Source organism: Bos indicus x Bos taurus, chromosome 18 (assembly GCF_003369695.1).
Source record: "Bos indicus x Bos taurus breed Angus x Brahman F1 hybrid chromosome 18, Bos_hybrid_MaternalHap_v2.0, whole genome shotgun sequence".
In the NCBI taxonomy this organism is placed as follows: Eukaryota; Metazoa; Chordata; class Mammalia; order Artiodactyla; family Bovidae; genus Bos; species Bos indicus x Bos taurus.
In genome coordinates, this window is record NC_040093.1 from 3,203,540 (window position 1) to 3,226,285 (window position 22,746).

The 22,746-nt window shown below is 49.1% G+C and overlaps 3 protein-coding genes across 6 annotated transcripts; all 3 read left to right on the forward strand.

The window, feature by feature from the left end:
- The first annotated feature begins 5,616 nt into the window (after positions 1-5,616).
- On the forward strand, positions 5,617-9,907 carry LOC113875806 (leukocyte immunoglobulin-like receptor subfamily A member 6). The gene is made up of 6 exons (XM_027514479.1): positions 5,617-5,638; positions 5,834-5,902; positions 6,079-6,363; positions 6,616-6,915; positions 7,156-7,200; positions 8,404-9,907. The coding sequence occupies exons 1-6, from the start codon at positions 5,617-5,619 to the stop codon at positions 8,568-8,570; spliced, it is 888 nt and encodes a 295-aa protein (XP_027370280.1). The 3' UTR covers positions 8,571-9,907.
- Positions 9,908-10,626: 719 nt separating this feature from the next.
- Positions 10,627-14,894, forward strand: LOC113875957 (leukocyte immunoglobulin-like receptor subfamily A member 5). 4 transcript variants are annotated; one of them, XM_027514696.1, is made up of 6 exons: positions 10,627-10,862; positions 11,082-11,166; positions 11,294-11,578; positions 11,831-12,130; positions 12,371-12,415; positions 13,617-14,894. In XM_027514696.1, exons 3-6 carry the CDS (start codon positions 11,428-11,430, stop codon positions 13,781-13,783), a joined length of 663 nt encoding a protein of 220 aa, XP_027370497.1. In that variant the 5' UTR covers positions 10,627-10,862; positions 11,082-11,166; positions 11,294-11,427; the 3' UTR covers positions 13,784-14,894. The 4 variants fall into 4 exon arrangements, with proteins under 4 accessions (XP_027370497.1, XP_027370496.1, XP_027370494.1 ...); XM_027514695.1 differs by having other exon boundaries at positions 11,082-11,117; XM_027514693.1 differs by lacking the exon at positions 10,627-10,862 and adding an exon at positions 10,869-10,980 and having other exon boundaries at positions 11,082-11,117.
- Positions 14,895-17,500: 2,606 nt separating this feature from the next.
- Positions 17,501-21,846, forward strand: LOC113875807 (leukocyte immunoglobulin-like receptor subfamily A member 5). The gene is made up of 6 exons (XM_027514480.1): positions 17,501-17,903; positions 18,005-18,040; positions 18,217-18,501; positions 18,755-19,054; positions 19,294-19,338; positions 20,551-21,846. The coding sequence occupies exons 1-6, from the start codon at positions 17,870-17,872 to the stop codon at positions 20,733-20,735; spliced, it is 885 nt and encodes a 294-aa protein (XP_027370281.1). The 5' UTR covers positions 17,501-17,869; the 3' UTR covers positions 20,736-21,846.
- The last annotated feature ends 900 nt before the right edge of the window (positions 21,847-22,746 follow it).

Below are 22,746 nucleotides of genomic sequence, written 5' to 3' on the forward strand. Positions count from 1 at the left end.
GAAGTATTTTCTATTTTGCCCTGATTTGCTGAAATTGGAAGATCTTTGGCCAGAGACTTTCTGGATATTTTCACTCAAAACATAGGAGAAAAGCCTTGATTACTGTTGTCAACGTTTCTTTCTGTTTCCCCACAAAATAAACTACATAGTATTTTGTTTAGTCTTATCAATCAATAAGCCTAAGCAAATGGGAATTGAAATCCCATCTTGCCATGTATCAACCTACTATTTATAAGCAGTATCTGGCAATTCGATGTTTCTATGCACACACGTACAATACAAACGCTGAGAATGTATTTTTCTTTCACTCTGTAAAAAGTTGCATCTCTCATCTTCTTTTCAACACTCACACTTATGATTCAGAAATGTTGAAATACAAATCCAGTCAATGTATTGACAATTAACTTCACCAATAAACAGTGGGTACAAATTAAACCAAAAATGGTGTTTATTGGAAGCCTATCTCATAAAGAATGGGGACACGTTCATGTACTCCTAGGAGAGATGACAGCTGTGCAAATTAAACAAATGCCCGAGAAAACTAATAGCTACCAAAACAGGTTATGTTAGCCATGGCCTGCAGTGCCATTCAGCATTTTAAAGGATGGTTTAACAGCCTGTATAATTAAAGGGAAGTATCAATGATTGGTTTTTAAATGAAAATTAATAATAGTATTAATTTTTATTAATAATAAAACTATTATTTTGTTAATAACAATAGAATTGTGGAACAAACTATTGCTTAGAACCATTGTAACAACATTGCACATATTACACCCTTTAAATCTCATAAAATTTATGAAGTAGTTACTATGATTATTTCAGTCTTTTGAATGCTAAACAGTAATGTTCAGGGGAATTCCCTGGTGGTTCAGTGGTTAAAACTCTGGACTTCCAATGATGCAGGGGGCACTGGTTTGATCCCTGGTGGTCAGGGAACAAAGATCCCACATGCCACCCATTGCAGCCAAAAAAACATTTTTTTAAGTAACGCTCAATTAGCTATAGGATTATAATTTGTTGATCCAGGGTTCAAATCAAGACAATAAGGCTTATCAGTCAGTGCCTTGAACTATTAGCTAAGGCCAATAGCTAACTAACCAACTAAATCACCAAGTATATAGTTGTTTACTCACACATTTGTTGCTGTTTTTGTTCAGTTGCTCAGTCGTGTCCGACTCTCTGCAACCCCATGGGCTGCAGCACGCCAGTCTTCCCTGTCCTTCACCATCTCCTGGAGCTTGCTCAAACTCATGTCCATTGAGTCAGTGATGCCATCCAACCATCTGGTCCTTTGTCATCCCCTTCTCCTCCCGCCTTCAATCTTTCCCTGCATCAGGGTCTTTTCCGGTTTGTCACACATGCACACACATATTTCAGAATTCAGAAAACCCGCTGGAAAAAATACAATCCCATATATATCCCTGGAATCATATGTGTTGTGAGCCAGTCTTTACATGATTTTATTTAATCATCCCATAACCCTACATGGGCTCTTAACATTCTCATTTACGAGTGAAGAAATTAAGACTGAAATGTCAGCTAACATCCTGAAGTTCATATAACTCACGGGTGGCAGGGGAGAGGGGTGCAATAAGCCTTCTGTTGGAATAATTGAGTTTGGGGAGGGTAGACCAAGCCCACGAAGGTGGTCGGATATTCAAAAGAGGAACTCTGTGGCCAGAACGTAGCACTGGTTAAGTTGATAAGAAGCCACAATTCCAAAATACTTCAACAGCATGTCCAGTGCTGTTACAACTGACTTAAGCCAGGCCGTGGGTCTCTGTAAACAGGCAGGTAAAGGTCACAGACAAGGCAGGACTGTTACCCTGAGAAGGAGAAATAAAACCCACCATCTAAATCACCTGCTTCTAACTCACAGGCTTGGAGAATGAACTTATGGTGGCCACGGGGAGGGACTGGGGGAAAGATAGTTAGGGAGTTTGGGATCAACATATACATATTGCCGTATTTAAAATGGAGAACCAACAAGGACCTGCTGTGGAGCACAGGGAACTCTGCTCCCTGTTCGGTGGCAGCCTGGATGGGAGAGGGGCTTGGGGGAGAACGGATACGTGTAAAGGTAAGGCTGAGTCCCTTCACTATCCACTTGACATGATCACAACAGTGTTCATCGGCTGTAACCCTCGATACAAAATAAAAAGTTGAAAAAGAAATAAATTTCTTCTAATTTGGGTCTCCAAATGCTGCCATTGGTGACCACATAGATGAACCTGGAGGGCATTCTGCTAAGTGAAATTAAGCCTGACAGAGAAAGTCACATGGTGAAAGGTATCACCTATATGTGGAATCTTAGGATACAGGATGCTTGGGGCTGGTGCACTGGGATGACCCAGAGGGATGGTATGGGGAGGGAGGTGGGAGGGGGGTTCAGGATTGGGAACCCATGTACACCCATGGCAGATTCATGTTGATGTATGGCAAAAACCAATACAATATTGTAATTAGCCTCCAATTAAAATTTAAAAAAAAAAGAATAGGAAAAAAAAAGTTGAACTTGTGGAGACAAGAGAGTAGAACGGTGGTTCCCAGGGGCTGGGGAGGTGGGGAAAAGGGAGACACTGGTCAAAGCCACAAACATCAGTGATTCTGATACCTGACCGGTTACCAAACTAAGAGCATGACTTGACTAGGAAAGGACTGAACCTCACCCCATGATGGATAAAAGCCATCGTATCGTCTACTGGGGGATGACTGGCATGCTTCCAGCCATATGAAGAATACTGGCATTATCATGTCAAGTGAAACCCTGGTTTTTCCATGTCTGTATCCAAAAGGGAAGTGTGGTTGTGTGCTTTTGTGCTTAGTCGTTCAGTTGTGTCCAACTCCTTTGCACCCCCCATGGACTGTAGCCCGCCAGGCTCCTCTGTCCTTGGGATGTTTCCTGTGAGACTAATGGAGTGGGTTGCCATTTTCCTCCTCCAGGAGCTCTACCTGGCCCAGGGATCGAACCTGCATCTCCGTGTCTCCTGCACTGCAGGCGGATTCTTTACATACTGAGCCATCGGGGAAGCCCAGAGTATGGTTAAAGGATGTGTTTTGGAAGCCAGGTTGATGAGAAACCGTGACTGTGGCTTTCCTGTCTGTCAGTTTAGCTAAATTCGTACTACATTTCCTAGAATTTTCTTCCCCCTCCAGCTCTGGGTTAGGAGCAACCACAACAGGAACTGACGCAAGGCACCCAAGGTGGAAGTGAAGCTGCGGGCCTGCTGACACCCAGATGCTGAATGTGACCACACCCAGGGGGCCTGTGTTCAGCCCACACACCTTATATGGACTTGCCGGCCCACCCACTGGTGCGAGCCCACAGCCAAGCCCAGTGCCTCCAACTCCCCCAGCTCCTTCAACGAGGCCAGCACCTGCACCGCCTTTTTGAAGACCTATGATAAAGAGCCCTAGGCTTCACTGAGACAGGAGCCAGAGATGGACAGGTTGACACTGGTTTTCTCGAGCGCTCCAGTTCTGCCCCGATCTACCCTGCCGCCCCCTGCCACACACACCCAGGTTCGCCTCTCAACTCCCAGTCTGCCTGACTTTTCATGACATCAGGAGGACCACAGATGCTGTCACAGTGGCCTTCCACAAATTTCTTTCTCTGTGATCACAGTCAAGTCCAATCCCTGTAATAAAACCTGTATGCCATGTCACGGTAGCCTTTAAGTCCTGAGGGAATTGCAACTGGAAAAGGTTTAGATCTACAGTGTGACTACGTGTGTCTGTTCATGTGTGCTAAGTCCAGTCTGACTCTGTGTGACCCCAGGGACTGTAGCCCACCAGGTTCCTCTGTCCATGGGATTCTGCAGGAAAGAATACTGGAGTGGATTGTCATTCCCACCTCCAGGGGATATTCCTGCTCCAGGGATTGAACCCAGGTCTCCTGCATTGCAGGCAGACTCCTTACTGTTTGAGCTACCTGGGAAGCCCAGGGTGTCTTAAGTTATCTTAGATTTTTGCAAAGATAGCATTATGACAATATAATAGGGAATACTTTAAATCAATGGTATGTGTGTATCCAGAATAGGTGCCATAACTATTCAGTTCGGTTCAGCCAGAATGAAAGTTTAAGAACAAAGTCGTGACTTAACCTTACGTGTGTGTGTGTGTGTTCAGTCGCTCAGTCCCGTCTGACTCTTTGTGACCCCATGGACTATACAGCCAGCCAGGCTCCTCTGTCCATAGGCTTCTCCAGCCAAGACTACTGGAGTGAGTTGCCATCTCCTCCTCCAGGAGCTCTTCCCGACCCAGGGGTCAATCCTGCATCTCCTGTGTCTCCTGCATTGGCAGGCAGAATCATTACCACTGAGCCACCTGGTGTGTGGGTATCTCATTTAGGTTCAAAATTGACACCAGTGGATAATCAATGCTGACATAAGGTTGGGAATATTGCAGAAGTGGGTGGGGATGGTGGAATAATTGTTACCAAGCTCAGATTCAGCTGCTCTCCACTCTAAAACCAGTACTGGAGGGCTTTCCCTGCTGGTCCAGTGGTTAAGACTTCATCTTCCAACACAGAGAGTGTGGGTTCCATCCCTGGTTAGGGAACTGAGATCCCACATGCCTCATGGCCAAAAACAACCACCAAAACATACAATCAATATTGTAACAAATTCACTAAAGACCATTTTAAATGGTCCACATCAAACAATATGTTTAAAAATAATGTATTGGAGAGGCAAGTGTTGGTAGAAAGGGAAAATTGCTTTGTAAGGCAAATGGGATCTTAGCTACCCCCTTCAGAGGTCAAACCCACAGCCCCTGTATTGGAAGGTGACTTCCCAACCACTACACCACCAGGGACTCCCATGCAATCTTTCTTCAGAATTTATCTTGCCCGTGTGATCAGCCTGAGGGATCCCTAAGGGAGTAGAGAGCTAGTCACTCTTTAAAAATTCTTCATTCTTCCTTTAATCTGGAAAAGAATATACAGGGTTGGCAAGACACGGTGGGCATTCAGTAGAGCGTAAATCAGCAGTTAGGGTAAATTGGCTAGTGATTTCATTTCTGTCATTACTCATAGGTCCTTCTAGGATTGGAGAAAACCAGAATGGGCAAACAGGAAAGGGCAGAAGAGTTGCTCTCCTAGTGACTCTGCAATGATCTCTCTACCAAGGTCTGTTTTGGACAATTTCCATATACCATGTGATTGTAGCTTTGGGAACTCTTCAGCACTCCCCCAGATTTGCATACAAAGAACTGGAATGCAGCGTTAAGAGGCCAGGGCCCTTAATACACTTGAGATTTCAGAGCAATCCCCACAGCGGAATTTATTTCCCTCCTGTGTTTACACTGAGAGTCTCTTACCCCTTGCATTATGTAAAGATTAAAATGCTAACAGGGGATTGGCAAAGAAAGAGAGGAATCAGATTAGACCAGTGATAATCTGATGCAAAGGTGATTGGACGTGCCTGTGGGTGTGGCAGTTAAGAACCCGCCTTGCAATGTAGGGGTTGTGGGTTTGATCTCTGGTCCAGGAACTCAGATCCCACATGCCACGTGATACAAGAAAGATTCCTCAGGCTGAAGTACAGATGATGAACGTCTTCTTAAGGGCAGAACTTCAAGCTTCACCCAGAGGAAGTAGGGGGAAAGAGGACGATGACTGCCTTTGTTCTCACGAGTGGGCCACAACCTCACTTCCTGGAGGGCTGTGTCTCTTCTAACAAGTCCGTTCAGCATCAGCAAGGCCACCGCTCAGCCTGAGCACGAGATCATGTCCGTGGTTCCTCCCTCACTGCTCTGTCTTGGTCAGTCAGGGAGAGAGGGTTAGGGTGCAAATAGACAGCTAAGAAGGCAGGGCTGGTGGTTCTTTAAGGCGGGGCTGTTCTCACTGGGTGTTTCTTTCTAGGGTTGTGTTTGAGCCAGAGCACTTGGGCACAGAAGGGTGAGTGTTCTGTGTGATAGTCCTGTGGACCCAGCAGGGTTTAAGCCAGGTATCAGGTCTCTTGGCCGCTGGAAAGAGGGGACTCAGACTTTAGAGCGGGGGCTGTAAGAGGGGGAGAAACAGAAGGGTGGAGGGAGAAACGCTTGTGTGTCTATTACCTGTTCCCTGTGTTCTAGGAAATCTCCCCCCGCCTCGTATCACAGCTCTGCCTGGATCCACAGTTCCATGGAAGAGTCCTGTGACCCTCCTGTGTCAAGGACCTAAACAAGCTGAGGGGTACAGGATATCAAGAGTGGGAAGTCCTGAGCCCATGGACAAAGAGGAACAGATCACGTCCAGGAAGACCAACGCTTTGAGTATCACAGAGATGACATTTGAGAAGACAGGGCTGTACCACTGCTCCTATCAGAGAGGAGGCCGCTGGTCCCAGTTCAGTGACCCCCTGCAGCTGGTGATGACCGGTGAGGGGGACACAGAGGCAGCGGAGCTGGGACTGACCCCTCTGCCGAGGGAAGGACCAGGCTTCGGGGACAGGAAGCAGGAGGACCAAGCCTTGTCCTTGGGGAGGTCTCAGGGATGATGCCGAGAGACTTCCTCAAGGGGGAGGGGACGAGGAGGGGAGAGAGACCAGAGCCACGTCTGCTCCCAGGGGACAAAAAGGGACAGTGCCTACGTGACCCTTCCCTTCATCGCTGAACTTCCTTCTTTCTCAGGAGCTTATGACAAGCCCTCCCTCTCCAGCATGGCTGGCACAGTGGTGGCTCCAGGGGAGAATGTGAAGTTGCAGTGTTTCTCCAAAATCAACCATGATGTATTTATCCTCACCAAAGAAGATGGAGATCACGTCACCCAGAACCAAAGCTCCGTCCCCCACGACGGAGGACGCCAGACCATCTTCCTCTTGAATCCAGTCTCCTCCACACAGGCGGGGACCTACAGATGCTACGGTGCCTTCCACGAATATCCCTACGTGTGGTCTCAGCCCAGTGACCCACTGCAACTTCAGGTCGAAGGTGAGGAAGAAGCCCAGTCCACCCACCTGCTCCCCGCCGTGGGGGCTGACTGTGTGCGGTTAAAGCACTGGCTGGGGAAGAGGATCGCAAGAGGGGGTGTGTGTGAGTGCCATCGGCTTAGACACACATGTCTGAGGGACGGGCCGGGGACGGGCCATGTGGGTCCCTGGGACTCTGGGAGGTGAGAGCCTGACTGAGCAGAAATAAGGAAGACCTCTCCCACTTCACCTCTGTTTTCAGGAACTACTGACTCTCCCAGCCTCACACAGCCCAGACATTCAACTGGTGAGTAACTGAGTTTAGGTGGAAAACTGAGAAGAGATTCTGTGTTCCCTTCTCTCTGACCTCGAGTGTTAACTGCATGGATGCAGATGTATATGTTATATATTATATGGATATACGTGTCTGTTAGTTACTCAGTCGTGTCCGACTCTGTGACCCCACAAACTGTAGCCCACCAGGCTCCTCTGTCCATGGGATTTCCCAGGCAACAACACTGGAGTGGGTTGCCATTCTCTTCTCCAGAGGATCTTCCTGACCCAGGGATTGAACCCTGGTCTCCTGCAGAGCAGGCAGATTCTTTACTGTTTGAGCTACAAGGAACTCCATGTATATATATGTATTTTATATGTATGTAACTATTATTAAATATCATATATGCTTTGCAGAAAAATATTTACATAGACTATATTAATACATGTGTTATATGTATTTTCATTTTTGTTAGAATAAAAATGTGTCACATAATGACTGGTTGGGAAAAACAGTCACACAGTGTAACAGAACAAGACTGACAGAAGGGGCTAGTGATTTAGAAGAGGTCTCAACAAGCAAGTCCCTCGTGGGTGTATTTTTAACAGACACTGGGATGAAATCAGAGGGGTGATCCTTGCAGAGAGCGCAGGACAGGCAGAGGAACCAGCCCTGGGCCAAGACCCAGACGTAGAGACCCGCTCAGGAGCCCATGGGTAACAGAGGCCAGCATGTCTGCTGCTGGGGAATGGTCAAATCACAGGAGATACCGAGCTAGAAGCAGGCCAGGCTCTGGGCAGGGACTGGCAGCCTCCAACACCCCAGTCCTGTCTTTCTTGACTCCAGAAGTCCAGTATCAGCACAGCGCCCATAATGACAGGAGGAAAGAAAGGTGTTTAATGCTTACCCCGAGGGAGTGGGCTGGGCGGGCTTCCCACCAGGTCCAGAGGTCTGCAGAAATGAGCTTGAGTTTTAGGGCCCTTTAGAGGCATGGACAGCTTCCCTGGTAGCTCAGTGGTAAAGAATTTACCTGCCAAGTAGGAGACCCACGTTCAATCCCCAGGTCAGGAAGATGCCCTGGAGAAGGGCGTGGCAACTCACTCAATACCCTTGCCTGGGAAATCCCATGGATGGAGGAGCCTGGTGGGCCACAGTCCATGGGGTCACAAGGACACAGCTGAGTGACTAATCAACAACCACGAACGGGAATCAGCCCTTCTACCTCCTCTCTCTCAGCGCCTACGGCTTGGCATCCTTCCGTGGAGACTCAAGTCCGCCTGAGCCTGGCTGCCCTGCTTCTCCTGGTCATGGTCGTCCTGTTGGCTGAAGCCTGGTGCAGCCGGGGGGGTCCCTCAGTGAAGTCAGATGAGCCCCCGCCCCAGTGGACTGACAAGCACCGATGACCCTCTGCTGGCATCAAAGCACTATGCTCACTTGTGGGGTTGTAGGTTCCAGGGCCCTGTCTGGGTCACCCATCCGATGCAGCAGTGTACTCGCTTCCTGTCGAACCTGAAACAACATACCAGAGGCACCGTGGACGAGACCAGCCCATTGTGAATTCTCTTTCAGTTCTAGAGAGCAGAAGTCTAAACCCTGTCCCCAAGCCTGCACTACTTGCTACTTTCCCATTGGTGTTCTTGCCTTTTCGAGCTTCTAGACTCTGCCTGTGCTCCCTGTCGTGGAGCTCCGTCCTCCAGACCCAGGAGGGGAGCGCCTCTTCTCCTCTCTGACCTCTGCTTCCTTCCTCCCTTCTTGCCTCACACACCCCCACCCTCCTGCTTCCCTCTTGATGAACACTTATGGGGACCTGCCGGTGGTCCAGTGGTTAAGAATCTGCCCTGCGATGCAGGGGATGTGTGTTTGATACCCAGTCAGGGAACTAAGATCCCGCAGGCTGCAAAGCAGCTAAGCCTGTGAGCAGCAACCAAACGAATAAATAAATAAACAAAAATTATATTTAAAATAGACCCGTGACTACCTGGGGCACCCCCCCCCCATGACAACCTGCGATAAGCTCCCACCCAAGACCCTTAATTTCACCACATCTGCTGCTGCTGCTGCTAAGTCACTTCAGTCGGGTTCGACTCTGTGTGACCCCATAGATGGCAGCCCACCAGACTTTCCCGTCCCTGGGATTCTCCAGGCAAGAACACTGGAGTGGGTTGCCATTTCCTTCTCCAATGCATGAAAGTGAAAAGTGAAAGGGAAGTCGCTCAGTCATGTCTGACTCTTCGAGACCCCATGGACTGCAGCCCACCAGGCTCCTCCGTCCATGGGATTTTCCAGGCAAGAGTACTGGAGTGGGGCAATGTCCCTTTTGACATGGAGGTTCTGGGTAGCTCTGCAAAACTATCATTAGAAGGCTGTTACTCACCCTGCCTCCTGGAGATCACTGAGTCTGATCTTTGAGCCAGAAATCCTTGCTTTTATGCACTGTCTCACAGGAGAGACTTTGAAACAAGCAGGTTTTTTGTTTTGCTTTAATATTTAAGTCTTTATTGAATTTGTTACAATTTTGCTTCTGTTTTACGTTTTGGTTTTTTGGCCACGAAGTATGTTGGATCGTAGGTCCCCGACCAGGGATTGAACCCACAGCCTCCTCATTGGGAGACAAAGTCTTAACCACTGGACTGCCAGGGAAGTATCTGGGAATAAATGTTTAACACTCTTTTCAATTTAGAACAGGATGTGATTCAAACAGAGATGATACTTAATAAACTTTGCTTATGTGTAATGTGTACATTCCTTACAGTGGTTGTTCTTGCTGGGTGGCAAATGGGTCTAGGGCTAGAAATGCTGATTTTTTTTCCTTCAATATAGCCCTTGTGAAAGTAAAAGTCACTCAGGCGTGACTGATTCTTTGTAGAATTTAAAAATTCTAGAAAGCAAGTGGAGAAGATGATGGTACCCAACTCCAGTACTCTTGCCTGGAAAACCCCATGGATGGAGGAGCCTGGTAGGCTGCAGTCCATGGGGTCGCTGAGGGTTGGACACGACTGAGCGACTTCACTTTCACTTTTCCCTCTCATGCATTGGAGAAGGAAATGGCAACCCACTCCAGTGTTCTTGCCAGGAGAATCCCAGGGACGGGGGAGCCTGGTGGGCTGCCGTCTATGGGGTTGCACAGAGTGGGACATGACTGAAGCGACTTAGCAGCAGGAGCAGCAGGTAGATGATAATAAATGATCAATAGATAATAAATGTATGATTGATAGATGATAAATAAGTAGACAATAAAATGACAGATAATGATAGATAGACGTGGATATGTGTATTCCCCACAGTATCAGAATAAAGAAAGCCCTGTCTAACCACAATGGACACCAGTGGGAGCAAACTCTGGGAGACAGTGATGGACAGGGAAGCCTGGCATGCTGCAGCCCATGGGGTCTCTAAGAGTCAGACACGACTGAGTGTGAACAACAACAACAACCTCTTGCTCTGAGTTGGAACCTTCAGTCGTCTCCTCAGTCCTGAGGGAAGCCCTCCTGAGCCACAGGCCTCTGAAGTTTCAACCCCGACACGATGGGTCTCTCCGCCCAGCCATGACCCAGTATGCCCACAGAGGAGAAGTTCAGTTCAGTGTCTTCATGGTGTCAGCAACGTCTGTATGCCCCACTCCCAACCCAGGAGGAAGAGGATGTGAACTGCCTTCACTACAGGGCTGAGAACCGAAAGCAACTGCACAGCTTCCTGTAAGTGTGGGTCACTCGACAGAGCAGTGTGCCCTTCATCAGAGGAGCGGGGCTGAGGCTGGTGGGTAGCCTGAACGCGGGATCATGTCCATGGTTCCTCCCTCGCTGCTCTGTCTTGGTCAGTCTGGGAGAGAGGGTTGGGTACAAATAGACGGCTAAGGAGGGCAGGGCTGGTGGTTCTTTAAGGCGGGACTGTTCTCACCGAGTGTTTCTTTCTAGGGTTGTGTCTGAGCCAGAGCACTTGGGCACAGAAGGGTGAGTGTTCTGTGTGATACTCCTGAGGACCCAGCAGGGTTTAAGCCAGGTATCAGGTCTCTTGGCCGCTGGAAAGAGGGGACTCAGACTTTAGAGCGGGGGCTGTAAGAGGGGGAGAAACAGAAGGGTGGAGGGAGAAACGCTTGTGTGTCTATTACCTGTTCCCTATGTTCTAGGAAATCTCCCCCCGCCTCGTATCACAGCTCTGCCTGGATCCACAGTTCCAGCTAAGAGTCATGTGACCCTCCTGTGTCAAGGACCTAAACAAGCTGAGGGGTACAGGATATCAAGAGTGGGAAGTCCTGAGCCCATGTACGAAGAGGAAGAGATCACGTCCAGAAAGACCAACGCTTTGAATTTCACAGAGGTTACTACAGACAAGACAGGGCTGTACCACTGCTCCTATCAGAGAGGAGGCCGCTGGTCCCAGTTCAGTGACCCCCTGCAGCTGGTGATGACCGGTGAGGGGGGCACAGAGGCAGCAGAGCTGGGACTGAACCCTCTGCCGAGGGAAGGACCAGGCTTCGGGGACAGGAAGCAGGAGGACCAAGCCTTGTCCTTGGGGAGGTCTCAGGGATGATGCAGAAAGACTTCCTCAAGGGTGAGCGGGGTGAGGACGGGAGAGAGACCAGAGCCACGTCTGATCCCAGGGACAAAAAGGGACAGTGCCTATGTGACCCTTCCCTTAATCACTGAACTTCTTTCTTTCTCAGGAGCTTTTTCCAAGCCCTCCCTCTCCAGCATGGCTGGCACAGTGGTGGCTCCAGGGGAGACTGTGAAGTTGCAGTGTGTCTCCAAAATCAACCATGATGTATTTATCCTCACCAAAGAAGATGGAGATCACGTCACCCAGAACCAAAGCTCCGTCCCCCACGACGGAGGACGCCAGACCATCTTCCTCTTGAATCCAGTCTCCTCCACACAGGCGGGGACCTACAGATGCTACGGTGCCTTCCGCGAATATCCCTACATGTGGTCTCAGCCCAGTGACCCACTGCAGCTTCAGGTCGAAGGTGAGGAAGAAGCCCAGTGCACCCACCTGCTCCCCGCCCTGGGGGCGGACTCTGTGTGGTTAAAGCACTGGCTGGGGAAAAGGATCGAAAGAGGGGGCGTGTGTGAATGCCATCGGCTTAGACACACATCTCTGAGGGACGGGCCGGGGACGGACCATGTGGGTCCCTGGGACTCTGGGAGGTGAGAGCCTGACTGAGCAGAAATAAGGAAGACCTCTCCCAATTCACCTCTGTTTTCAGGAACTTCTGACTCTCCCAGCAGCACACAGCCCAGACACTCAACTGGTGAGTAACTGAGTTTAGGTGGAAAACTGAGAAGAGATTCTGTGTTCCCTTCTCTCTTGCCTGGAGTGTTAACCGCATGGATGCAGATGTATATGTTATATATTATATGGATATACGTGTGTGTTAGTTGCTCAGTTATGTCCAACTCTGTGACCCCACAAACTGTAGCCCACCAGGCTCCTCTGTCCATGGGATTTCCCAGGCAAGAACACTGGAGTGGGTTGCCATTCTCTTCTCCAGAGGATCTTCCTGACCCAGGGATTGAACCCTGGTTTCCTGCAGAGCAGGCAGATTCTTTACTGTTTGAGCTACAAGGAACTCCATGTATATATATGTATTTTATATGTATGTAACTATTATTAAATATCATATATGCTTTGCAGAAAATATTTACATACACTATATTAATACATGTGTTATATGTATTTTCATTTTTGTTAGAATAAAAATGTGTCACATAATGACTGGTTGGGAAAAACAGTCACACAGTGTAACAGAACAAGACTGACAGAAGGGGCTAGTGATTTAGAAGAGGGCTCAACAAGCAAGTCCCTCATGGGTGTATTTTTAACAGACACTGGGATGAAATCAGAGGGGTGATCCTAGTAGAGAGCGCAGGACAGGCAGAGGAACCAGCCCTGAGCCAAGACACAGAGGTAGAAATACGCTCAGGAGCCCATGGGTAACAGAGGCCAGAGTGTCTGCTGCTGGGGAACGGTCAAATGACAAGAGATACCGAGTGAGGAGCAGGCCAGGCTCAGGGCAGGGACTGGCAGTCTCCAGCACCCCTGTCCTGTCTTTCTTGACCCCAGAAGCCCAGTATCAGCACAGCGCCCGTAATGACAGGAGGAAAGAAAGGTGTTTAATGCTTACCCCGAGGGAGTGGGCTGAGCGGGCTTCCCACCAGGTCCAGAGCTCTGCAGAAATGAGCTTGAGTTTTAGGATCCTTTAGAGGCATGGACAGCTTCCCTGGTGGCTAGTGGTAAAGAATTTACCTGCCAAGTAGGAGACCCACGTTCAATCCCCAGGTCAGGAAGATGCCCTGGAGAAGGGCGTGGCAACTCACTCAATACCCTTGCCTGGGAAATCACCTGGACGGAGGAACCTGGTGGGCCACAGTCCATGGGGTCACAAGGACACAGCTGAGTGACTAATCAACAACCACGAACGGGAATCAGCCCTTCTACCTCCTCTCTCTCAGCGCCTACCGCTTGGCATCCTTCCGTGGAGACTCAAGTCCGCCTGAGCCTGGCTGCCCTGCTTCACCTGGTCATGGTCGTCCTGTTGGCTGAAGCCTGGTGCAGCCAGGGGGGTCCCTCAGTGAAGTCAGATGAGCCCCCACCCCAGTGGACTGACAAGCGCCGATGACCCTCCGCTGGCATCAAAGCACTGTGCTCACTTGTGGGGTCGGCGGTTCCAGGGCCCTGGCTGGGTCACCCATCCAATGCAGCAGTGTACTCGCTTCCTGTCGAACCTGAACAACTTACCAGAGGCACTGTGGACGAGAGCAGCCCACTGTGAATTCTCTTTCAGTTCTAGAGAGCAGAAGTCTAAACCCTGTCCCCAAGCCTACACTACTTGCTACTTTCCCGTTGGTGTTCTTGCCTTTTCGAGCTTCTAGACTCTGCCTGTGCTCCCTGTCTTGGACTCCATCCTCCAGACCCAGGAGGGGAGCGCCTCTTCTCCTCTCTGACCTCTGCTTCCTTCCTCCCTTCTTGCCTCACACACCCCCACCCTCCGGCTTCCCTCTTGACGAACACTTATGGGGACGTCCCGGTGGTCCAGTAGTTAAGAATCTGCCCTGGGATGCAGGGGATGTGTGTTTGATGCCCAGTCAGGGAACTAAGATCCCACAGGCTGCAAAGCAGCTAAGCCTGTGAGCAGCAACCAAATGAATAAATAAATAAAAATAAAATTGTATTTAAAAAAAGACCCGTGACTACGTTGCCCCCGCCCCACCGCCCGTGACAACCTGCGATAAGCCCCCACCCAAGACCCTTAATTTCACCACATCTGCAGTGTCCCTTTTGACATGGAGGTTCTGGGTAACGTTGCAACACTGTAATTAGGGGGCTATTACTCACCCTGCCTCCTGGAGACCACTGAGTCTGATCTTTGAGCCAGACATCCTTGCTTTCATGCACTGTCTCACAGAAGAGACTCGGAAATAAGCACGGGTTTTTGTTTTGCTTTAATATTTAAGTGTTTGTTGAATTTGTTACAATTTTGCTTCTGTTTTACATTTTGGTTTTTTGGGCCATGAGGCATGTTGGATCGTAGGTCCCCGACCAGGGGTTGAACTCACAGCCCCTACATTGAGAGGCGAAGTCTTAACCACTGGACTGCCAGGGCAGTACTCGAGAATAAATTTTTTTTTTTTTTTGAGAATAAATGTGTTAACACTCTTTTCAATTTAGAAGAGGACATGATTCAAACAGAGATGATACTTAATAAATTTTGCTTATGTGTAATGTGTAAATTCCTTAGAGTGGTTGTTCTTGCAGGATGGGAAATGGATCTAGGGCTAGAAATGCTGAATTTTTTTCCTTCAATATAGCCCTTGTGAAAGTGAAAGTTGCTCAAGCATGTCCAACTCTTCGGAATTTAAAAATTCTAGAAAGCAAGTGGAGAAGGCGATGGCACCCCACTCCAGTATTGCCTGGAAAATCCCATGGATGGCAGAGCCTGGTGGGCTGCCATCTATGAGGTCTCACAGGGTCAGAGATGACTGAAGGGATTTAGCTGCAGCAGAAAGCAAGTATAAAAGCATGAACATTCATATTTGTTGGTTGGTTTGGAGAATTTAAGTTACATAGATGATTGTGATGTTAGCAATTTTTCCTCTTCGGGTTTGGGGGTTTGGGTTTTTGCTTCTGAGAAGAAACAGCTTTCAAAGCATGAGACTAAAACAACAGAATCACAGAAAGGCTAATCACCCCCTCTTATACTTGAGCTGAGGAAATAGTTTGGCGACTTCTTAGCTCCAAGCTGTTTAAGTAAATAATAAATACCCTTGCACTTAAACCTCCGTGGATACCTCACAGAAAAACAGAGACACTAACTGATCACGTGCTCTTCAGTCTCACCTCTGCCCCAAGACTCGACTCAGCTGGCTGCCATTGGCTGCTGTTCCCTCACCAATGTCCCCTCCTTCTGCCTGTTCCTTACTTTTTCTGTGTCAGCATAGACCTAACTTTCCTTGGGTGTTTTCTCTGAATGCCTTCTCAGAGTCGGCTAGGTGTCCCTGTCATGTTCTAAATGACAGCTGAGTTCTGAAAAGCGGTAAGTATATGGTGAGCCATTTGCTCTCTTTGCAGGCACTGTTGTGCTCTCATAGGGCTTCCCAGGAAGCACTAGGGCTGAAGAACCCACCTGCCCATGCAGGAGATGGAAAAGACCCAGATTCAATCCCTAGGTCAAGAAGACTCCCTGGAGAAAGAACTGCCAACCTACTCCAGTATTCTTGCCTGGGAATTCCCATGGACAGAGAGGAGCCTGGTGGGCTACAGTCCACAGGTCACACAAAGGGTCAGACTTGACTGAGCACACATACAGCACAAAAGCAGGAGCGATGATGTATGACCATATGAGCAAGGCCATAATCCTCTGAAACTTAGTTTGAAAAAGCAAAAGTGTGAATTTCATTTCATGGGTTACAAAATGCTAATTTTCTTTGGGTTTTTTGTCAGTCATTTAAAAATCCTGAGGCCATGCAAAAACAGACAGTGGGTTTTAGAACTCAGTGATCCTCTCTTAGAATCTTTCCTCCAAACCGTTGAGTCCAAGTAACTTGAGAGCAAAGACAAGCTAAACAAAGCATCTGGAGATGGTTCTCCTAGAAACAGTGATGGGGGTGTTCTCGGGATTCCCTTTCAATGCCCTGGATGGAGGGAAAGAGGTGGGAGGAGGGAGAGAAATGATACAAAGATAGAGGACATTAGTCATTGACAGATAGATAGATAAGTAAGCGAAAAATGATATGTATAAATGATAGATAGGGACTTCCCTGGTGGTCGAGTGGCTAAGACTCCATGCTTCCAATGCAGAGGGCATGAGTTCAAACCTGGCCAGGGGACTAAGAGCCCACATGCCACAGGGCATGGCCAAAGTTAAATAAATAAAATAGTCTATTTCCAGGCTGTCTTAAAAAATAAAAATAGGGAATTCCTTCGTGGTCCAATAGCTGAGACACCTTGCTCCCAATTCAGGGGACCTGGGCTTGGTCTCTGGTCAGGGAACTAGATCCCACCTGTGGCAGCTAAGAGTTTGCCTGCTGCAACTGAAGATCCCATGGACCACAAGTAAAACCTGGTACCATCAGATAAACACACAAATAACTGGATATTTAAAATAAAATAATAGATGATTGCTTGATAGACAGTAGAGAATGAATAGATGGTAGATAGATACAAACAGATTATTAATAGATAAATGACATCTAGATATAGATATAGATAAGTGATTATTGTTGCTGTTGTTTAGTCCCTAAGTAGTGTCGGACTCTTTTCGAGTCCACGGACTGTAGCCCACCAGGCTCCTCTGTCCATGGGATTCTCCAAGCAAGAACATTGGAGTGTGTTGCCATTTCCTGCTGCAGGGGATCTTCCCGGCTCACGGATAGAACCCACGTCCTCTACATTGCAGGCAATACTTCACCACAAGCCACCATGGAAGTCTGTAGATAGATGATAGAATTAGACAAATAAATGGTAGCTAGATGGAAATGGCAACCCACTCCAGTATTCTTGCCTGGAGAATCCCAGGGATGGGGGAGCCTGGTGGGCTGCCATACAGAGTCGCACAGAGTCGGACATGACTGAAGCGACTTAGCAGCAGGAGCAGCAGGTAGATGATAATAAATGATCAATAGATAATAAATGTATGATTGATAGATGATAAACAAGTAGACAATAAAATGACAGATAATGATAGATAGACATGGATATGTGTATTCTCCACAGTGTCAGAAGAAAGAAAGCCCTGTCTCACCGAAATGGACACCAGTGGGAGCAAACTCTGGGAGACAGTGATGGACAGGGAGGCCTGGCATGCTGCAGCCCATGGGGTCTCTAAGAGTCAGACACGACTGAGTGACTGAACAACAACAACCTCTTGCTCTGAGTTGGAACCTTCAGTCATCTCCTCAGTCCTGAGGGAAGCCCTCCTGAGCCACGGGCCTCTGAAGTTTCAACCCAACACCATGGTTCTCTCCGCCCAGCCATGACCCAGTATGCCCACAGAGGAGAAGTTCAGTTCAGTGTCTTCATGGTGTCAGCGACGTCTGTATGCCCCACTCCCAACCCAGGAGGAAGAGGATGTGAACTGCCTTCACTACAGGGCTGAGAACCGAAAGCAACTGCACAGCTTCCTGTAAGTGTGGGTCACTCGACGGAGCAGTGTGCCCTTCATCAGAGGAGCAGGGCTGAGGACGGTGGGCCAGCTGAACGCGGGATCATGTCCATGGTTCCTCCCTCGCTGCTCTGTCTTGGTCAGTCGGGGAGAGAGGGTTAGGTACAAATAGACGGCTAAGGAGGGCAGGGCTGGTGGTTCTTTAAGGCTAGGCTGTTCTCACCGGGTGTTTCTTTCTAGGGTTGTGTTTGAGCCAGAGCACTTGGGCACAGAAGGGTGAGTGTTCTGTGTGATACTCCTGAGGACCCAGCAGGGTTTAAGCCAGGTATCAGGTCTCTTGGCCGCTGGAAAGAGGGGACTCAGACTTTACAGCGGGGGCTGTAAGAGGGGGAGAAACAGAAGGGTGGAGGGAGAAACGCTTGTGTGTCTATTACCTGTGCCCTGTGTTCTAGGAAATCTCCCCCCGCCTCGTATCACAGCTCTGCCTGGATCCACAGTTCCAGCTAAGAGTCCTGTGACCCTCCTGTGTCAAGGACCTAAACAAGCTGAGGGGTACAGGATATCAAGAGTGGGAAGTCCTGAGCCCATGGACAAAGAGGAACAGATCATGTCCAGGAAGACCAACACTTTGAGTATTGCAGCGGTTACAACAGACAAGACAGGGCTGTACCACTGCTCCTATCAGAGAGGAGGCCGCTGGTCCCAGTTCAGTGACCCCCTGCAGCTGGTGATGACCGGTGAGGGGGCCACAGAGGCAGTGGAGCCGGGACTGACCCCTCTGCCGAGGGAAGGACCAGGCTTCGGGGACAGGAAGCAGGAGGACCAAGCCTTGTCCTTGGGGAGGTCTCAGGGATGATGCCGAGAGACTTCCTCAAGGGGGAGGGGGACGAGGAGGGGAGAGAGACCAGAGCCACGTCTGCTCCCAGGGGACAAAAAGGGACAGTGCCTACGTGACCCTTCCCTTCATCGCTGAACTTCCTTCTTTCTCAGGAGCTTATGACAAGCCCTCCCTCTCCAGCATGGCTGGCACAGTGGTGGCTCCGGGGGAGACTGTGAAGTTGCAGTGTGTCTCCAAAATCAACCATGATGTATTTATCCTCACCAAAGAAGATGGAGATCACGTCACCCAGAACCAAAGCTCTGTCCCCCACGACGGAGGACGCCAGACCATCTTCCTCTTGAATCCAGTCTCCTCCACACAGGCGGGGACCTACAGATGCTACGGTGCCTTCCTCAACATCCCCTACGTGTGGTCGCAGCCCAGTGACCCACTGCAGCTTCAGGTCGAAGGTGAGGAAGAAGCCCAGTCCACCCACCTGCTCCCCGCCTTGGGGCTGACTGTGTGCGGTTAAAGCACTGGCTGGGGAAAAGGATCGCAAGAGGGGGCGTGTGTGAGTGCCATCGGCTTAGACACACATCTCTGAGGGACGGGCCGGGGACGGGCCATGTGGGTCCCTGGGACTCTGGGAGGTGAGAGCCTGACTGAGCAGAAATAAGGAAGACCTCTCCCACTTCACCTCTCTTTTCAGGAACTACTTACTCTCCCAGCAGCACACAGCCCAGACATTCAACTGGTGAGTAACTGAGTTTAGGTGGAAAACTGAGAAGAGATTCTGTGTTCCCTTCTCTCTGACCTCGAGTGTTAACTGCATGGATGCAGATGTATATGTTATATATTATATGGATATACGTGTGTGTTAGTTGCTCAGTCGTGTCCGACTCTGTGACCCCACAAACTGTAGCCCACCAGGCTCCTCTGTCCATGGGATTTCCCAGGCAAGAACACTGGAGTGGGTTGCCATTGCCTTCTCCAGAGGATCTTCCTGACCCAGGGATTGAACCCTGGTCTCCTGCAGAGCAGGCAGATTCTTTACTGTTTGAGCTACAAGGAACTCCATGCATATATATGTATTTTATATATATGTAACTTATTAAATATCATATATGCTTTGCAGAAAAATATTTACATAGACTGGTTTAATACACGTGTTATATTAATTTCATTTTTGTCAGAATAAAAACGTGTCACATAATGACTGGTTGGGAAAAACAGAGTCACACAGTGTAACAGAACAAGACTGACAGAAGGGGCTAGTGGTTTAGAAGAGGGCTCAACAAGCAAGTCCCTCGTGGGTGTACTTTTAAAAAACACTGGGATGAAATCAGAGGGGTGATCCTTGTAGAGAGCGCAGGACAGGCAGAGGAACCAGCCCTGGGCCAAGACACAGAGGTAGAGACGTGCTCAGGAGCCCACGGGTAACAGAGGCCAGCGTGTCTGCTGCAGGAAAGGTCAAATCACAGGAGATACTGAGCGAGGAGCAGGCCAGGCTCTGGGCAGGGACTGGCAGCCTCCAGCGCCCCAGTCCTGTCTTTCTTGACCCCAGAAGCCCAGTATCAGCACAGCGCCCATAATGACAGGAGGAAAGAAAGGTGTTTAATGCTTACCCCGAGGGAGTGGGCTGGGCGGGCTTCCCACCAGGTCCAGAGATCTGCAGAAATGAGCTTGAGTTTTAGGATCCTTTAGAGGCATGGACAGCTTCCCTGGTGGGTAGCTGACTCTCCCAGTGATAGAGTATCTGCCTGCCAAGTAAGAGACCCAGGTTCAATCCCCAGGTCAGGAAGATGCCCTGGAGAAGGGCATGGCAACTCACTCAATACCCTTGCCTGGAAAATCCCATGGACGGAGGAACCTGGTGGGCCACAGTCCATGGGGTCACAAGGACACAGCTGAGTGACTAATCAACAACCACGAACGGGAATCGGCCCTTCTACCTCTTCTCTCTCAGTGCCTACCGCTTGGCATCCTTCCGTGGAGACTCAAGTCCGCCTGAGCCTGGCTGCCCTGCTTCTCCTGGTCATGGTCATCCTGTTGGCTGAAGCCTGGTGCAGCCAGGGAGGGGGGAGGTGGGCGGGGGGTCCCTCAGTGAAGTCAGATGAGCCCCCGCCCCAGTGGACTGACAAGCACCGATGACCCTCCGCTGGCATCAAAGCACTGTGCTCACTTGTGGGGTCGGCGGTTCCAGGGCCCTGGCTGGGTCACCCATCCAATGCAGCAGTGTACTCGCTTCCTGTCGAACCTGAACAACTTACCAGAGGCACTGTGGACGAGAGCAGCCCACTGTGAATTCTCTTTCAGTTCTAGAGAGCAGAAGTCTAAACCCTGTCCCCAAGCCTACACTACTTGCTACTTTCCCGTTGGTGTTCTTGCCTTTTCGAGCTTCTAGACTCTGCCTGTGCTCCCTGTCTTGGACTCCATCCTCCAGACCCAGGAGGGGAGCGCCTCTTCTCCTCTCTGACCTCTGCTTCCTTCCTCCCTTCTTGCCTCACACACCCCCACCCTCCGGCTTCCCTCTTGACGAACACTTATGGGGACGTCCCGGTGGTCCAGTAGTTAAGAATCTGCCCTGGGATGCAGGGGATGTGTGTTTGATGCCCAGTCAGGGAACTAAGATCCCACAGGCTGCAAAGCAGCTAAGCCTGTGAGCAGCAACCAAATGAATAAATAAATAAAAATAAAATTGTATTTAAAAAAAGACCCGTGACTACGTTGCCCCCGCCCCACCGCCCGTGACAACCTGCGATAAGCCCCCACCCAAGACCCTTAATTTCACCACATCTGCAGTGTCCCTTTTGACATGGAGGTTCTGGCTAACGTTGCAACACTGTAATTAGGGGGCTATTACTCACCCTGCCTCCTGGAGACCACTGAGTCTGATCTTTGAGCCAGACATCCTTGCTTTCATGCACTGTCTCACAGAAGAGACTCGGAAATAAGCACGGGTTTTTGTTTTGCTTTAATATTTAAGTGTTTGTTGAATTTGTTACAATTTTGCTTCTGTTTTACATTTTGGTTTTTTGGGCCATGAGGCATGTTGGATCGTAGGTCCCCGACCAGGGGTTGAACTCACAGCCCCTACATTGAGAGGCGAAGTCTTAACCACTGGACTGCCAGGGCAGTACTCGAGAATAAATTTTTTTTTTTTTTTGAGAATAAATGTGTTAACACTCTTTTCAATTTAGAAGAGGACATGATTCAAACAGAGATGATACTTAATAAATTTTGCTTATGTGTAATGTGTAAATTCCTTAGAGTGGTTGTTCTTGCAGGATGGGAAATGGATCTAGGGCTAGAAATGCTGAATTTTTTTCCTTCAATATAGCCCTTGTGAAAGTGAAAGTTGCTCAAGCATGTCCAACTCTTCGGAATTTAAAAATTCTAGAAAGCAAGTGGAGAAGGCGATGGCACCCCACTCCAGTATTCTTGCCTGGAAAATCCCATGGATGGCGGAGCCTGGTGGGCTGCCATCTATGGGGTCTCACAGGGTCAGAGATGACTGAAGGGATTTAGCTGCAGCAGAAAGCAAGTATAAAAGCATGAACATTCATATTGGTTTGTTGGTTTGGGGATTTAAGTTACACAGATGATTGTGATGTTAGCAACTTTTCCTCTTTGGGTTTGGGGGTTTGGGTTTTTGTTTCTGAGAAGAAACATCTTTCAAAGCATGAGACTAAACAACAGAATCACAGAAAGGCTAACTCACCCCCTGTTACGGTTGAGCTGATGAAATAGTCTGGGGACTTCTTAGATCCAAGCTGTTTAAGTAAATAATAAATACCCTTGGACTTAAACCTCCGTGGATACCTCACAGAAAAACAGAGACACTAACTGATCACTTGCTCTTCAGTCTCACCTCTGCCCCAAGACTCGACTCAGCTGGCTGCCATTGGCTGCTGTTCCCTCACCAATGTCCCCTCCTTCTGCCTGTTCCTTACCTCTTTCTCTGTGTCAGCATAGACCTAACTTTCCTTGGGTGTTTTCTCTGAATGCCTTCTCAGAGTCGGCTAGGTGTCCCTGTCATGTTCTAAATGACAGCTGAGTTCTGAAAAGCAGTAAGTATATAGTGAGCCATTCGCTCTCTTTGCAGGCACTCAGTTGTGCTCTCATAGGGCTTCCCAGGGAGCACTAGAGCTGAAGAACCCAC

Coding starts and splice junctions, on each gene's coding strand:
- LOC113875806 (XM_027514479.1), top strand. CDS start 5,617: ATGACTGCCTTTGTTCTCACGA. Junction 5,903..6,078: donor GAGCACTTGGGCACAGAAGG/GTGAGTGTTCTG, acceptor CCTGTGTTCTAG/GAAATCTCCCCCCGCCTCGT. Junction 6,916..7,155: donor ACTGCAACTTCAGGTCGAAG/GTGAGGAAGAAG, acceptor CTCTGTTTTCAG/GAACTACTGACTCTCCCAGC.
- LOC113875957 (XM_027514693.1), top strand. CDS start 10,947: ATGTCCATGGTTCCTCCCTCGCTGCTCTGTCTTG. Junction 10,981..11,081: donor TCCCTCGCTGCTCTGTCTTG/GTCAGTCTGGGA, acceptor GTTTCTTTCTAG/GGTTGTGTCTGAGCCAGAGC. Junction 11,118..11,293: donor GAGCACTTGGGCACAGAAGG/GTGAGTGTTCTG, acceptor CCTATGTTCTAG/GAAATCTCCCCCCGCCTCGT.
- LOC113875807 (XM_027514480.1), top strand. CDS start 17,870: ATGTCCATGGTTCCTCCCTCGCTGCTCTGTCTTG. Junction 18,041..18,216: donor GAGCACTTGGGCACAGAAGG/GTGAGTGTTCTG, acceptor CCTGTGTTCTAG/GAAATCTCCCCCCGCCTCGT. Junction 19,339..20,550: donor ACAGCCCAGACATTCAACTG/GTGAGTAACTGA, acceptor CTTCTCTCTCAG/TGCCTACCGCTTGGCATCCT.